Raw genomic sequence first — 16,468 nt, 5'->3', positions numbered from 1 at the left:
GGCCTGGGGGGGCGAAAATGTAATAATGATAATAATAATAATAATAATAATAATAATAATAATAATAATAATATTAATAATAATAATAATAATAGTAATAATAATAATAATAATAATAATAATAATAATAATAATAATAATATAATAAAAATAAAATAATAATGATAATAATAATAACAGAACTGTAATAATGATAATAAATAAAAAAATAAAAAAAGATCAAAAGTGAGAAACAATATAATAATAATAATTAACGGTTTATTGAAAAAATTCTGCAGCCCGAAGGCTGAAAATATACATTGGACATAAATGACTTATTACATACATTGGTGGTTTAACAAAAGCCTTCATTAGAGAAAGGTAAAGGAACATACAGTGAACATACAGATTAATGTAGGTGTTGAACAGCAAACTCGTAGTGTAGTAACTCCCTCCCAGATGGTGTTAGGAGGAACTCACGTGGTGTAGTAGTTCCCTCAGATGTTGTTATGAGGGACCTGGCGTGGTGTAGTAATTCCCTCGCAGATGGTGTTATGAGGGGCCTCACGTGGTGTAGTAATTCCCTCACAGATGGTGTTATGAGGGACCTCACGTGGTGTAGTAATTACCTCACAGATGGTGTTATGAGGGACCTCACGTGGTGTAGTAATTACCTCACAGATGATGTGATGAGGGACTTGACGTGGTGTAGTAATTTCCTCACATATGGTGTTATGAGGGACATGTGGTGTAGTAATTCCCTCACAGATGGTGTTATATGAGTGAGGTTTGGTCCTAGGCCTTCCTATCGTAGACGGATTAACACATCGGTGGTTGTTGTTGGGTCTCGCGGGGGCCGTTATCACTGGGTACCTGGGACCTCACTGTGTGAAGGTTAACTTAACTTGGGTACGACTGTTACTGTTGAGTTGTTCTCACTTACTTAAGCACTGTTCACCTCTGTTTAACACTGGTTCCGTTCCTTTCCTAAATGAAATTGTAACTTCTGGCGAGAACTTGTTGATATTCCGGTGGGGAGGAGGGTTCAAGGGAGGGGGTTGGTATGGGCCAACTTAACAGTTGACCTGGCTGCTCCGAGAGGAGCGCCAGGTACGTCTTGACCCCGAAACAACTAAGACCCTGGTAGTCTCGATGCTCCTACACTTGGTGTCAGCAAGAATACTGGTATTTGTTCTCTTGTCTTCCCAGCAAACTCGGAGGATGGAATGTAAACTACGTTGGTGAAAGTTTTCAAGTGCCTTGATGTGCCTCCTGTATGTGACCCCTGTCTCACTGCCATATAGCAGGGTGGGGAGGACCACTGCTCGATATACGTGTAACTTTGTAGATAATTTCAGCTCCCTACAGCTGAAGACACGGTTTTGGGGTCTGCCAAAGGCTTGAGATGCACATCTGATCTGATGCTGAATCTCTTCATCGGTGTCTGTGGTGGTGGAGAGGTGGGAGCCGAGATAACGAAACTGGGTAAAATTAGTGAGGGTAGTACCGTTAAGCTGGATGGATGGTGGAGGTGTGGCTGAACCAGGGGCAGGCTGAAAGAGAATCTGAGTCTTAGGTAATTCACCACAAGGCCAAAGTGTGCATACGCATCTGTGTAGCTGTTCAGGATCTCCAGTAGGTCGCATTCAGTGTGAGCGACAAGGGTGAGGTCGTCTGCATACTGGAGCTCAGTAATGGAAGCTGCCGACACCTTTGTTCCTGCCTGGAGTCGTCTTATGCTGAAAAGACCCTTCATCCGGTACCCAATGTCCACTCGTTGGCACGAGTAAGGAAGGCAGCCAAGGAAATGGAAATAAGAGTTGGTGCCAGTACACACCCTTGTTTAACCTCTGTTTGGATGGGGAAGAACTCAGACTGGGTGTCATTGTGCAGGACACTGCCGTTCATGCCATCGTGCAGTTGCCTCACAATGGCGATGAATTTTGGTGGGCAGCCAAAACGGCTGAGGGTCAACCAGAGGGCTTCCCTGTTGACCGAGTCAAAGGCCTTGGTTAGGTCGATGAAAGCCATGTACAGGTCACGACGCTGTTCTCTGCACTTTTCCTGTATCTGACTGGCAGCAAAGATCATGTCAGTGGTGCCATGTGATGGTCTAAAGCCACATTGAGATTCTAGGAGGAAGTTTTCTGCCTCAGGAAGAAGTATGTTTAGGAGGGCTCAGGCGATAATCTTGCCAGCTACGGACAGCAGAGAGATCCTGAGGTAGTTGCCACAATCTGACCGGTCTCCCTTATTCTTATAAGAGCTTAGGGGATTTCCTCCTTTTCCCATATATTCTCCAGGAGAGAGTGGAGACGGCTGGTAAGCAGAGGTCTTCCTGCTTTATACACCTTGGCTTGGATTCCATCAGGCACTGAGGCTTTGTTATTTTTCATATGTTTGATGGCAGTAGTTACCTCATCCAGGGATGAAGGATAGCTGAGGTGGGTCAGCTCTGGATGCTGAGGGACCTGCTGGGTAGTCAGGACATCCACATCGGTGTTTCGGTTGAGCAGTGAATGGTCGTTATCTTTCCAGCACTGAAGGAGGCCGCCATCGTCTTTAATTATTGAGTTACCATAGGATGAGCGGAGGGGGGCTGCACCACGAATGATTGGCCCATAAAATGTTTTAGTGGAATTGAAAAATTCGTGCATCTTGTGCTGATCTGCCAATTTTTGTGTTTCACATGCATTATTTTTAAACCAGTCATTCTTTAGATTGTGTAGTTCTCGCTGGGCCGGCGCTTTCTTCTTGTGGAAGGTATCAGCTTTGGTCGGAGACTGAGGGTTGTTCTGCCAATCAGTTAAAGCAGCACGTTTATCATCGATGAGTACATTGATTTTCGGGTCATTTTCATCAAACCAGTCCTAGTGTATTCTTTCGATCTGGCCGAGGGTCTCTCTGCCGGTTTTTTGTCATGACAGTGTCGAAGATATCCCATTCTGTACTGGGATTTGCGTTTTTTGTTATTGGGTTGTTTATCAGCCCATGTTCGAGCTGCTCTCTGGAAGCACGTGTTGCCGCTGGATTCTCCAGGCGCTTAGTGTTAAAACCTCATCTGGAGGCCAACCTTGAATGTAAATGGAAGTGTTTACTGCATTACAACTTAGAATAAAACAACGCAAGTATAATATTAGAACAGCATCTGAGAACAGTGCACTTATTGTTTATATAAGGAACAATAATCATACCATGGATTGGGAAAATAGAAAGAATTCTGGATGAAGCAAGTCTGATTAGGGAAATTAACTCCATAAACCTAAGTGATGGTCAGTACAAAACTGATAATATGTTACGTAAATATATTTGTCATTGGTCTAAGGTTAAAAATGCTTTGAAAGCATTTTAGGTGGATGTAGGGTAGATGATTAGTGGGTCTCATGCTTCCCCATCTGGAGTACTGTCACTCCGTCTGGTCCCCGAGATATGCTAGAGACTGTCAGTTGGTTGAAAATGTTCAAAGGAGGGCCACCAGACTGGTGCCTGCACTTCGGCACCTCAATTACTTTGAGAGATTGGAGCGCCTGAACTTGCCTAGCTTATACCTCAGACGGGCAAGGGGCGACCTAATTGAGGTGTATAAGGATCTCAAAAAAAAAATCAAAAAAGAAAAAAGAAGGGCGGTCCGACTAATTACCCAAATGTAGCAAAATGTAGCCGCAATGAAGTCAAATAATGGTCCTACATGAATAAATCGGACTGCTAATCACTTCTCGACTAGTATTTGGTGTCACAAAGTCACAAAAAATTGGAAAACTTACTTTAATCTGAGTTAATAAATCGCGTGCATGTACCGAGGGAGCGAGTAATTACCCAAATGTACCCAAATGTAGCCGCAATGAAGTCAAATGATGGTCCTACAAGCGTAAATCGGGCTGTGAATCACTTCTCGATTATTATTTGGTGTCATAAAGTCACAAAAAATTGGTAAACTTAATTTAATCTGAGTTGTGTTGTGTTAGGTTAGGTTAGGTTAGGTACATGCACTCGATCTATTAACTCAGATTAAATTAAGTTTACCAATATTTTGTGAGTTCGTGACACCAACTACCAGTCGAGAAGTGATTGGCAGTCCGATTTATTCATGTAGGACCATTATTTGACTTCATTGCGGCTACATTTGGGGCTACATTTGGGTAATTAGTCGGACCCATCTACCAGAAAGTGTTGTGGCGGTACCAACACTGGAGCAGGTTCAGGCACATTCAGGAGCCGGTGTATGCCCAGTACTTGCCAACAGTGCGTAACAGAGACGTTACCGATCGCCCAAGCGGCAAACGAGCCGATCAGTGGTGAAGAGGATAAAAAGTAAAGTAAAATACTACTCTCTGGTTGGCCTTTGGATGATCAATCACAGCAATGAACACAACTCATCCCCCAGGATCTATGCTCTTGTGTACACTAATAATTAATGTACTAGAAATAAATCTAAATGAAAATTTTTGGATTATAGAAATATATATCGTGGTTTTCGCTAAATATTCATTTTGTATCATAGTGTACCCTTAAAAGATAAAGAAAATCGTCCTTCGTAGGGACGGCTGGCCAATCTGAGGCTTCAAAGTAAAGAATGGGAGACGCGCTTCCTTCTATATATATTCCTTGCGTTACACTTTTCTGGTAACAGTTATTAACAACAAGAGTGTTAGTGTGTGTGTGTGTGTAGAAGGATCATATAAAAAGACCCCATCGAAAATTCTTGCCCACTGAAATAGTAGAAGAGGACAGGATTTGAGGCAAATATTCAGGTACTTTTATTTACAAGCAATACCAAGATGTGATTATTAAATTGAAACAACCCTGTGGCTCCTGGAGTGACAGCTGATTTAGTTGTCTGACGATAGTCAAAATGAAATATTAAAGTGCGTCAGTCTGCGTGAAAGAGTTAATAAATCATAACTGGGTAGTTATGCATAGGTTAATATTTTGACGTTGTCAGTACCTACTTATAAATTGAGTCATAGGGGGAGAAAGAAAAAACTACCGGTAAGGCTAACATTGATCTACACCACCGACACGTTATATGTTTTGATGTTTACAATCTTACTAGGTAAATTTCTAGTAGCTTACACAAGGGTCCGATTAATTACCCAAATGTAGCCGCAATGAAGTCAAATGATGGTCCTACAAGTGTAAATCGGGCTGTGAATCACTTCTCGATTATTTTTTGGTGTCATAAAGTCACAAAAAATTGGTAAACTTAATTTAATCTGAGTTAATAGATCGAGTGCATGTACCTAACCTAACCTAACCTAACACAACTCAGATTAAATTAAGTTTACCAATTTTTTGTGACTTTATGACACCAAAAAATAATCGAGAAGTGATTCACAGCCCGATTTACACTTGTAGGACCATCATTTGACTTCATTGCGGCTACATTTGGGTAATTACTCGCTCCCTCGGTACATGCACGCGATCTATTAACTCAGATTAAAGTGAGTTTTCCAATTTTTTGTCTGTAACACCAAATACTAGTCGAGAAGTGATTAGCAGTCCGATTTATTCATGTAGGACCATTATTTGACTTCATTGCGACTACATTTTGCAACATTTGGGTAATTAGTCAGACTGTCTTACACAACTCTGTTAGAAAGTCAAAACGGTAAATTTGTATAAGTGCACCCAACTCTGTTAGAAAGTAAAAAATATATTTTTCTATTGTATTTACTCTATGTGTGATTAAATCAGTTATGACCTTCATTTCCGTCGGAAATTGGCCGTTTTTTTTTTATCGAATTTTGGGGTGGGATGTTTTCCGAAAAAAATGGCTAAGCGAATACAAAATACACAAAAAAAAAACCCACTAGAAATACATAAACTTGACCTGACCTAACCTATCTGACTCTCACCATATGATGGAATCAGTTATTTCTTGCCTTATTGGCCTGGTTCTTGTTCGTCATTGGAGTTACCACAATGCCACATATGTTGGTCTTGACGATATTTAACTTCGTTCTTGCACTTAGGACACTACTGAGGTTGGGGGAACACCATGAGATCGAAAAAGTGCTTTAGTTTCTTCGTTTTTCCCCCCCAAAACTCGCAATCGACTCCATATAATTGAAGTGACACCCATCGCAGACTTCCATGGTCGGAAATTAATTTAAAATTCGAAATATGAGAGACCCAAAATAAAAATCGAATTTGATTGGGCCAAAAATACCACGAATTAAACCACAAATAATTTTAATTGGTTGCAAATAAAAAACGCTTTTGATTGGCCGCGTGACGTGTACGGGAACGCGGGGCCTGGACAAAAGCCCCCTAGAACAAAAGTCCCTAGGACAAAAGCCCCTCAGTAAAAGTACAAAATAGGACAGAAGCCCCCTGTTTTTATGTTAAAGAGAGGGTCATTAGAAATATTAAAAAATATATGGATTTAAATATGAAATTATTACAATTTAAATAATTAGAATTTTATAACTCTTTCAATTTTGATATAGAACATTATTAATTAAATAGAAAAGAAAAAAGACGACATATTTTATCTTCATGTTCATTCTGTATTTACTGAGGTGACCCTAGGGCCCAGTGAGGTCACTGAATGTCAGGGGAGTATTTGCCCCAGTAGACAAAACATACATCATTGCAGATTTAATAAAGATTCCTTGTATTCTTCTTTATAACTATAACAGAATTCCCGAAGGTTAGGTTAGGTTAGGTTAGGTTAGAGAAGTGTTCAGAAACTGTAAAAAAATAAAATAATTATTTTAAAAATTCTTATTATTTCTCCTGGGGGACTTTGGTCCTAGGGTTTTTTTGTCCTTGGGGGGGGCTTTTGTCCTACACTCACGGGAACACATTTTCATGATGATTTATGAAGGAGACACGCAGTGTGGGAGGTGAGGTAGGCAATAATGGCGGAAGATTAATGGGAGAAAGAAAATTTTGGATACACTCTCTCCGTTATTATACATTTGCGACGGTAATATAATAGAAGAAAATTATCTTATAATTAAACGTCTTACTCGAATATGATAACAGATTAGGGGCAGGAATGTCGGGTGCGGAAATACAATAATACCGTCAAAACTATGTTTTTCTAGTGTATTTTTGTGTGTTTTAATTAGTTCTGACCTTGATTTCAATTGGAAGTTGCCTGTATATTAGTTATCGCCCCGTTCTACCCCCAACAAGATCGGAGATCCTGTTGGGAACCGGGGTTTTGGGTGGGGCGTTTTCCGACAAAAATCATGGCTAAGTGAATACAAAATACACACACACACAAATAAAAAAACAAAAAACAACTAAGCTTTTTTTGGATGACCTGACCTAACCTGACCTAACCTGACCTAACCTAACTCTCACCATATGAGGGAATCACTGTTATTTCTTACCTTATTCCGAATTAGAATCTTTACTGAGGTCGGGAGAACACCATGAGATCTAAAAAATGCTATTGCATGTTCGTTTTTCCCCAAACCACGCAATTAACTCCATATAATTGAAGTGACACCCATCGTAGACTTCCATGGTCTGAAATGAATTTGAATTTCGAAGCATGAGACCCAAAATCACAATCGAATCTGATTGGGCAAAAAATAACTTGAATTCTAAAAGCAGAAACCACAATTAATTTTTGGCAAAAAATTGGTGGCAAGAAAAAAGAACGCTTTTGATTGGCTGCGTGACGTGTATGGAAATGCATGCGCATGACGATTTATGAAGGGAACACGCTGAGTGGGAGGTCGGGTAGGCAATAATGGCTAAAGATTAATGGAATTAAATAGAAAAAGATTTGGCATGCTCTATATCCGTTATTATACGTTTCCGACGGTAATACTGTATAATGGAAGAAAATTATCTTAAAATTAGATACCTTTTTTGAGTATGATAAAAGAATAGGGGTAGAAATGTTATGTGAACTTACTATATTTTAATATGAGTTCTGATATGATGATAATGATTATTATTCGGTTTAGCACATCTTCAAATTGCATAGAAGCACTTAATTTAGAGGAAATTTCTACCTCATACATTCCTCAACCCTTGAGGTCTCTTGGAAACATGTTTCATTCAGACAAATCACACAAGTGAGGAACGCCTTATAAATTAGATCAATAAATCTCGGTAAATATTCGTCCATTGGCTGACATCAGGTTTTGGTACGAGAATATATATATATTTTTTTACCTTTATCAGCGTGTTTTACTTAAATCTGACATTCATTTCGGTAATATTTTACTTTAGGACATAGTGCGCCCCAAAGTTATAAACTACTGAAACATTTAGATCTCCCTATTCTGAGCATTTTGAACTCCATTTATACTAGTCGGAAATGGAAAATAGTGACACAATTGAATTTAATGGATTTTTCATGCTTTTCAGTCTTCATCGGTGAAGAGGTGTTATCTGCGTAAAACTGAGTAAATTATGCATCACGTATTTGTAATAATTGGTTTAAGCACACCCTCAAACTTTTTCACAAGATGTTAGATTTCTGACGTATTTTGATATGTTTTGTTCAGATCTGACCTCCATTTCCATGGGAAATGCGTTGATTTTGAAAAAAAAAAGATACAAGTTATCCTTGATCAATAAAAGCTATTTTCCATAAAAAATGAAGGTGAGATCTGAACAAAACACCCAAAGACATTAGAAACCAAACATCTAACACCCCTAACTTTCACTAAATTAACCTACCTTAACCTAATCTAACCAAACCTCACCTAACCCCTGCTGGAGGCCCTAATCCTAGCGGGGTAGAAAACGGGTGGAGATTTAGGTTAATATTCGTCCATTGACTTTCCGCAGGTTCCCTCCATGTTTACCTGAGATTATACTCCTCACTTTAGAGTGAGTTGTATCCTCCTTATCTCCTCCTTGTAGGTTAGATTAGGTTAGGTAAGGTAGGTTGGTTGGTTCCTTTAGTATGAGAATAGGTTTTTTCATGTATTTTTGGTGTGTTTTACTCAAATTTGACCTCCATTTTTGTGTAAATTAGCAGTTTCTGTTAAAAATGAAAATGTTCACTTTTTTGCAAAAAACACTAATTTCTTAAAGAAATGAAGGTGGCGTCAGTCAATATTACCCAACAATGCGTGACCTAGCATTGCATCTCACAAGTTTTAAGACATGATTAGTTATGTATTACAGTCAATTGAGTGAAGTGACTGCCTATTCTAGGCTGTAGATGACAGGATCTGCTGGTACCAACATTTCTTACCTCTTTTTTTTTATAAAAGAATGGAATTCCCATCACTATATCATGTAGAAATATTTGTTTAAGGATATCTCATTGGAAATGTTTCATAGTGAATTTATTAAGGATCATTATGGTATCAAATTCATCTCCCTATCACAATTAGCCACGCTTGAGTGAGGAAGAGAGGGGGTGGGGAACTGACCACGCGACCCTACCCCCCAAAAAGGTTCGCTTCCGTCCACACACACACACACACACACACACACACACACACACACTATCCCTCCAAAAACCACCCACACACCTCTACATGACCCACACACCCCCGTCACCCCACATCGCCTCATCCCCGAATTTTCCTGGTAACGGAAAAATGTAATCTGAATTTCCAGAAAATGCACATTACATCATCTCTCGAACCCGGAAAAATATCCCTCATCCCCGGAATTTTCGAGGTAACGCAAAATTTTTCTTGGAATTTCCAGAAAATGCGCCTGATTTTAATCTCTCAAACCAGGAAAAAAACTCCCCCATCCCCGGAATTTTCCGGGTATCGGCTTTGGGAACGATTTTCCACGAAAATTTCAATTCCGGCTGTTGGAGAGTTCCGGGTTTGAGGGATTCTGGCTAACGGAAATATAACTGTACTTTCATCTGTACTTATCGCAGTCTCTCTAAAAATACTTTAGATTTCGTGTTTATTCAAAACATCTTCTGGTCATCAGACCCACTAATCCTCCACCCAAGAAAGGGTGACCTGACATTCCTACAGGTCAGTAATATGAGACCACTAATCCCCCATCCTACCTCCACCTGACATTGCATCAGGTCTGGTCAGTTACAACAAGACCCACTAATCCCCCACAGCTCCGTGGGAGTGGAAAATAACAGTCTTTGCTGTATCACACTGCTTCATTCATGCCTATATCCTATAGATTTTTTATTTCTAAATGCATTTATTTAACCAAACTTTTAGATAACTATGAAGTTTCTAACCTAATTTGAACTGTGTTTATGGATTCCTGTAGTTTAGAGTCAAGGAAACATCTCCAGCACCCAGAAACGTTATAGGGAAGTGGGCTAGTGTCCGTCTGTGCTAGAGGTCCAGTAGACACTTGGAAACTTTTTCCCAGTAACCGGAAAAGGTTCCGGGGATGAGGAATTTTTCCGAGTTTGAGAAAGTCGTCTGGTTACCCAGAAATCTCTCATCCCGGAAGTGTTCTGCACCAATTGTTCCGGCTAATGGGGATATCACTTGTGTGTGTGTGTGTATGTATATATATATATATATATATATATATATATATATATATATATATATATATATATATATATATATATATATATATATATATATATATATATATATCCACAATGAAAACGAAAGCTAGTTCGTTGTTTCCTATATGTGATTTTATCAATATATTGTGTGTATATATATATATATATATATATATATATATATATATATATATATATATATATATATATATATAATTAGGTCTCGCTTTATGCGGGTTTTATTTACGCGTTTGGTCATTTACGCGGCTAATTTCGTCATTTACGTGGGAAGCGGCGCTGGCAGGGTGCGCACAAGGTCGCCCAGTCATCAAAACATTACCGAGTTCTTCACCCGCCACCCACCACAGCCGGTCCAAGACAGTGATAGTGAGGATATGGACTTATATGGACTTTGAGGAGTTTGACAAGGAGGCCCTGCAAGCCTCTGTGGTGGATAGTGATACAATTGATACAAATGATACAGGTGGGGGCCAATAATCTGCCCTCTGCCTCGGAACCAACCCCCCATCCCCGTGTGCCCAGCCATCTTTTCTACTAATGTAAGTGTTCAAAAACCTAATATTATTGATATTTCTCTGAATTATTAATTGTGTGTGAATACCATCATAAAATTAAGATGTTATTTTTACTACAACGTAGGTATTGTGTCTGAAAAAGTGGAGTTTGGGGGTCGGCCGAGTCTCTATTTCAATTAATCCCATATGTTCTGTTATTCCATTTACGCGTTTCTTGTTTTACGTGCTACTCCGCGGGTTCAATTGACTGCGTAAATCGAGGTATTACTGTAATGTGTTGTCTAATGGTAGACCCTGCTGCCATATGGCATCACGAAAATTGTGACCAAGTCCCAGGTTACTGATATGACTTTGTGCCTCATTTACACACAATTGCAGTGTCTCAATTGTTTCTCTTACTTTGACAACACAATTCATATCTATCGTTTCTCACTCCTGATCTTTTTTCTTTTATTTTTGCATTTGTTTATGGTTCTGTATTATTATATTATTATTGTTGTTGTTGTTTTTGTTGTTGTTGTTGTTATTATTATTATTATTATTATTATTATTATTATTATTATTATTATTATTATTATTATTATTATTATTATTATTATTATTATTATTATTATTATTATTAGATATCTTCACCTCTCAGGCCCTGATGTGGGTCATTGACCTGTGCCCGGGTGGGCTATTTCCCTTAAAAAAAAAATTATAATAAAAAAAAAAAATACTCGACTTACGACAACCCGTGGGTGTCTCTTTTTCTTCTCAGCACCACAAAACTCTCACTTTTAAGCTTGCCAGCCATTTTAAAGAGAATTACAAACGAAAATTTAGTCAGTACACAGTGCAATCACTAATGTCGGGACTCGAAAATACGTAATTTGGAAAAATTTTGGTACGACTGGGTCGGTCGTATGTCTGGGTGGTCGTAAGTCGAGGAGTACCTGTACTGTACAGTAATGGGTACAGGTGTAGTAATTTTACAGTATCCTATTGTAATCCAAAATATGGAAAAATTAAAGAAATCTATAATCCCTAGACTGTATGTGATAACTGATCAAAAATTTATGAAATTACATAAAATGAGATTTGCAAGTACACAAGAAAGACGTATATAGTGGCCCCTCGGTTAACGAACGGTTCGATTAACGAATTTTCGGTTAACGAATTACCTCCCATCTGGATCTTCAATTCGGTTAACAAACAAAACTTCAATTAACGAAATCCTTACGACAAACACGTTTTGTTGTGAGCATCAGCTGATCAGCTGATGGGCTAGTTTGCCAATTCAGTAATCTGTTCTATGTTTACATTCGTTTCCAGTGGAGTAAATATCAAGAAAGTTGTGCTCTTTAATATTTTTGTATTTTTTATATTAAAATTATTAGTAATTTTAAAATTTAGTTAACATATTGATCATATATGCAGTACAGGGAACTAGTTTTTTGTGCGCCCATCAGCCGCTTGACTCATCCACCAGGCGTCAGTTTGGCTTTGTTTACAGTGGAGTGAACATCGATTTTGTTGGTGTCTTGAATATTTTTGCATTTTTACATTAAAATTATTGGTCATTCTGAAATTTAGTTAACATATTGATATTATGTAGCACAGTGCAGTGTTGATTTAAATAAAATAATCTTGAATTACACCTAGTGAACTTAAAATTTTATTGGTGAAATTACTGCATCAAGCATGGGTCCCCCTGAAAGGTGATTTCTCCTCCATCCCCACTTCCTTCTCTTCTCCCTTCTCCTCCACCACCACTTCTAATTCCCATCATCATCATCAACCAGGAACCTTCTACATACACACCTCAAAGTAAGTGTACTTTACTGCATTTTTTTTTTACTTTGTATGTACTTTTCTGTGAGCAAAAACCAATTACCCAAAATCCCATTGAAACAATGGATTCTGTTAACAAAATTTTCCATTAATTAACGACTCTGTGGAATGAATTGTGTTCGTTAACCGAGGGACCACTGTACTGTACATTGAAAATAAAACATCATTTTAAATTGAGTTGTAACATAAACAAGACAAATTGCCAAGGCAGTCTGGATGTAATAAAGGATTTCATAATAACATACTTAATAAGTTAAAAACTAATTTAATCCGCTATACTAATATCCTCTTACTTCTCATAAAGCATTTGCAAAGTAGCAGAAACAGCCTACTTTCAAAAATTAACCTTCCTTGCTTTCTTTCCAGCAAATTCTTCTCTGAGTTCATTATTGCACACACTTGTTGCCAGTTCGTTTTTGATGGAGAGCATAGCCAGTTCACTCAGCCTCTCATGAGATATAGTTGTCCTTAGATCGCTCTATATCAATTTGAGTTTGGAAGAACTTTGCTCCTGTGATATCACTGTGACTGTCAACAAAATCCTATGCCTGTACACTATTTCTGCATTAGGGAAAGAACCATTTATAAATTTTAGAAACTGAAAGACTTGAAGTGTATTTTTTGTTTCTATGGGAATGAGTTCTTGGAGTACTCGAAGCTCAGAAAACAACTCGGCTTCCTCAATATTATGAAAATTTCCAACACCCAATGACTTGTCCAAAGCAGAGTTGTGCTCAGCTAGTACTGCACAGCTGCTATAATATGTATTACAACTGATCACCAATGTTCCTTTTCTTTTTTCAAGTCTTGTAACATGCTTGTACTGTATCTATGGCATTCATTGAACACAACTGTCTTTTCACTTCATTTGATGACTCTGGAGATTTTATACTTTCACTAAAATGCTTCCAATCAGCACAGACTTCTGTTACTAGTTTGTGTGTTTCATTTGAACTGTATAATTACTAACCAGGAGAGCACAAGGCCCAGGGTGGCCGCCCTGGCTTGCCCCCCTCGGGACTGCTCTGTTTATAGAAGTCAACATATTTCCTGAAGTCCTCTACATCTTCAGCAGAAAGCTTCAATGTATACTTTGACATTAGTTTTAGTAGAAGGGCAATACAGTACTGTAACTTCATTGGAACTCCAGTGTACAGAACTGGCTGCCATGTTGGAATCCAATTGAATATTTGATGTTTAAAGTTTTCTATAAGAATACTGTATTTAACCTACTCATAAAAATGTCTCTCCTTTGACAATAAGATACAACCTCGTCACCACTTGTTAATAGGAGTTTATATGACCCACTTTGGGACGAGGTGCTGTCCCAATTAAAAAAAAATAAAGAAATGGGAATCCCCATGCATTGAAAGTTCAATACAGCATTGGACTAGGCTAGTGCATAACATTAAAGCCTAGTGTGGGATTAAGGAAAAAAGGTAGCAGTGAAGATTTTAAAAAAATAATAAAAATAAAGCACAGGAAATAAACTGGGGCTCATTTTCTAAACATCTTACCTTTGTTTTGTTTTTTATGTTGATGGTGACTTTTAATTTACTGCCTTTATCCCTTAGCTCGTGCAAGATTTGAAGTTGGAGTGATGTTGTCATCTATGGTGAAGGAACACCAGGGAAGGCAGCAGGCACGTAAGGAGGAACAAGGTGAGCTTTATTTTTAATAAATTGGTATTTGAGGATATTTTTGATTGCAGTAAATTACTGAACTTGGATTTCAAGAAAGTTCAATTATCTAATTCATTTTTTGTGTACAGTATTAGTACTGATTCTATTAACTCTGGAGGTTGTTGGTTAGATGTCCCGTGTATATACTGTTAGTTAATCTTGGATACTTGAGGCTATGTAGCTATCTGCTGCCATTCCATGTCCAAACAAAACCTAAATTGCTGTTGTAAGCACAAGTACTGTACAGTACGATGTACAGTACTGTATAATCAAAATATGGATTAGGCTAATCATAAACATGTCCATTAAATATTAAAAAAATAAATAGCCATATGTTTTTCAATGCTTGGAGTTTAGCTGAAACCTCACCATCAGCATTATACTGTACACTTGTTGGGAGGAAGGTTAGCTAGAGTGTTCAGTCTAGAAAAATCAATGTGTAGACTTCTGTGTACAAATATGTATTGGATATAATTGTGTACAGGCATATCCTGATAACTGATGCATATAGGGACCGGGAAAAGTCTTTGGTTAGCGAATCAATGGTTATCGAAGCAATTAATCCATAAGAAATTCAGGGGTTAGGGACCGGCCACCCTCCAAAAGCTCCCATCTACCCTTCATATATCTCTGTATTACACACTGTCAAGCAAGAAAATAAAGCAGACATAAAGCAAGCATATTAAACCTTCAATAAGCAATGTAAAGCTTAAATTGAGACTATCATGTATCTGAGTTGAGGATGGTAGAGACGGTCTAGGGTAGTAAGTTTGTCTCTACCAATCTTTGGTGGTCTAACACCACTCTTATTATGCCTTATCTCATCACATCAAGCTGCCCCTAAGAAGAACTATCACTGGGGTGTTTAGGCATGATTGCACAACACACTAAGTCAGAAATAATGAAAAAAACATACAAGTAGTCAGAAACACATTTTTAAGTGTAAACAAGAACAAAGATGGCAAAAATGAGTCAGAAGCAGCATGCAGAGCCCTCTGGTGGCAAGAATTCTCACCATGCCAGCTCTGCCGATTGTCGGATCTACTGAGTATCAACGGAACTTGTGGGGTATTTCTCCTATATGTAATCGGCGGTCAACGGGACGTCGGTTATCGGGGTTCACCTGTTTTTATTAACCCCTACACCCTGGTTGACGTTCCGGAACATTCATCTAGGGCGCCCCTGTTGATGTTTCGTAACGTGCGCCTTTTCGTGCCATTGTTTGAATGCCCAGCGCTGGTTATCAGGTTCCAGCATGACTATTTGGCGGTCATGCCACACGCAGGGTAGCGTGGGTGGGCTCAGTGCAGTTAGCACGCATTAGCCTGTTACCATGGAGAGTCGTCCTTCAACCTCTCACTCTTTCTCTACCAATAGTGGTGTCCCACAGGGTTCTGTTCTTTCACCTACTCTCTTCCTTTTTTTTATCAATGATTTACTTCATACTACAACTAATTCTATCCATTCTTAAGCTGATGATTCTACTCTTCACTACTCTTCACATTTTCCCCTTCCTCCTAACTCTCAAACTAGATCTGTTTCTAGCGCTGATATCATTACTTCTATCAATGCCAATCTGTGCAGCATCTCTGAATGGGGAGGTACAAAATTGGTTAAGTTCAATAGTAACAAAACTCAATATTTACCAATTACACTTTGTAAATTAGACGATCTCCCACGAATTACATTTCAAGACGCTATCATCCTGCCAAATTCTGAAATAAATATGTTAGGCCTCACCATTTCCTCCCATATGTCCTGGAAATCACACATCCTTAATATAGCTGAAGCTGCCTCCTGAAAGTTGGGAATGCTGTACAGATGCCGTAGCTACTTCACTCTTGAGCAGTTGCTTCATGTATATAAGGGATTCATTCGTCCTAACATTGAATACTGCTCTCATATCTGGGGTGGCTCTTCTGTCCAACTGTTAGATAAGGTGGAATCAAAGACATTTCATTTTATTAATTCTCCTCCTTTAGTTGACAATCTTTCTTCCCTTTCTC

The 16,468-nt window shown here is 38.6% G+C and overlaps 1 protein-coding gene across 3 annotated transcripts in view; it reads left to right on the top strand.

Moving 5' to 3' along the window:
- Positions 1-16,468, top strand: part of LOC121871799 (biogenesis of lysosome-related organelles complex 1 subunit 1-like) — a 107,299-nt gene that overhangs the window by 57,585 nt on the left and 33,246 nt on the right. For all 3 annotated transcript variants that reach the window (XM_042374296.1, XM_042374297.1, XM_042374298.1), the window contains one exon: positions 14,355-14,441. In XM_042374296.1, the coding sequence (XP_042230230.1) occupies positions 14,355-14,441 (87 nt within the window). The remainder of the gene's footprint in view (positions 1-14,354; positions 14,442-16,468) is intronic.

This window comes from Homarus americanus, unplaced genomic scaffold (assembly GCF_018991925.1).
Source record: "Homarus americanus isolate GMGI-L3 unplaced genomic scaffold, GMGI_Hamer_2.0 scaffold39675, whole genome shotgun sequence".
In the NCBI taxonomy this organism is placed as follows: domain Eukaryota; kingdom Metazoa; phylum Arthropoda; class Malacostraca; order Decapoda; family Nephropidae; genus Homarus; species Homarus americanus.
Note: the sequence above shows the minus strand (reverse complement) of the source record. Positions and strands in the feature narration are given on the sequence as shown.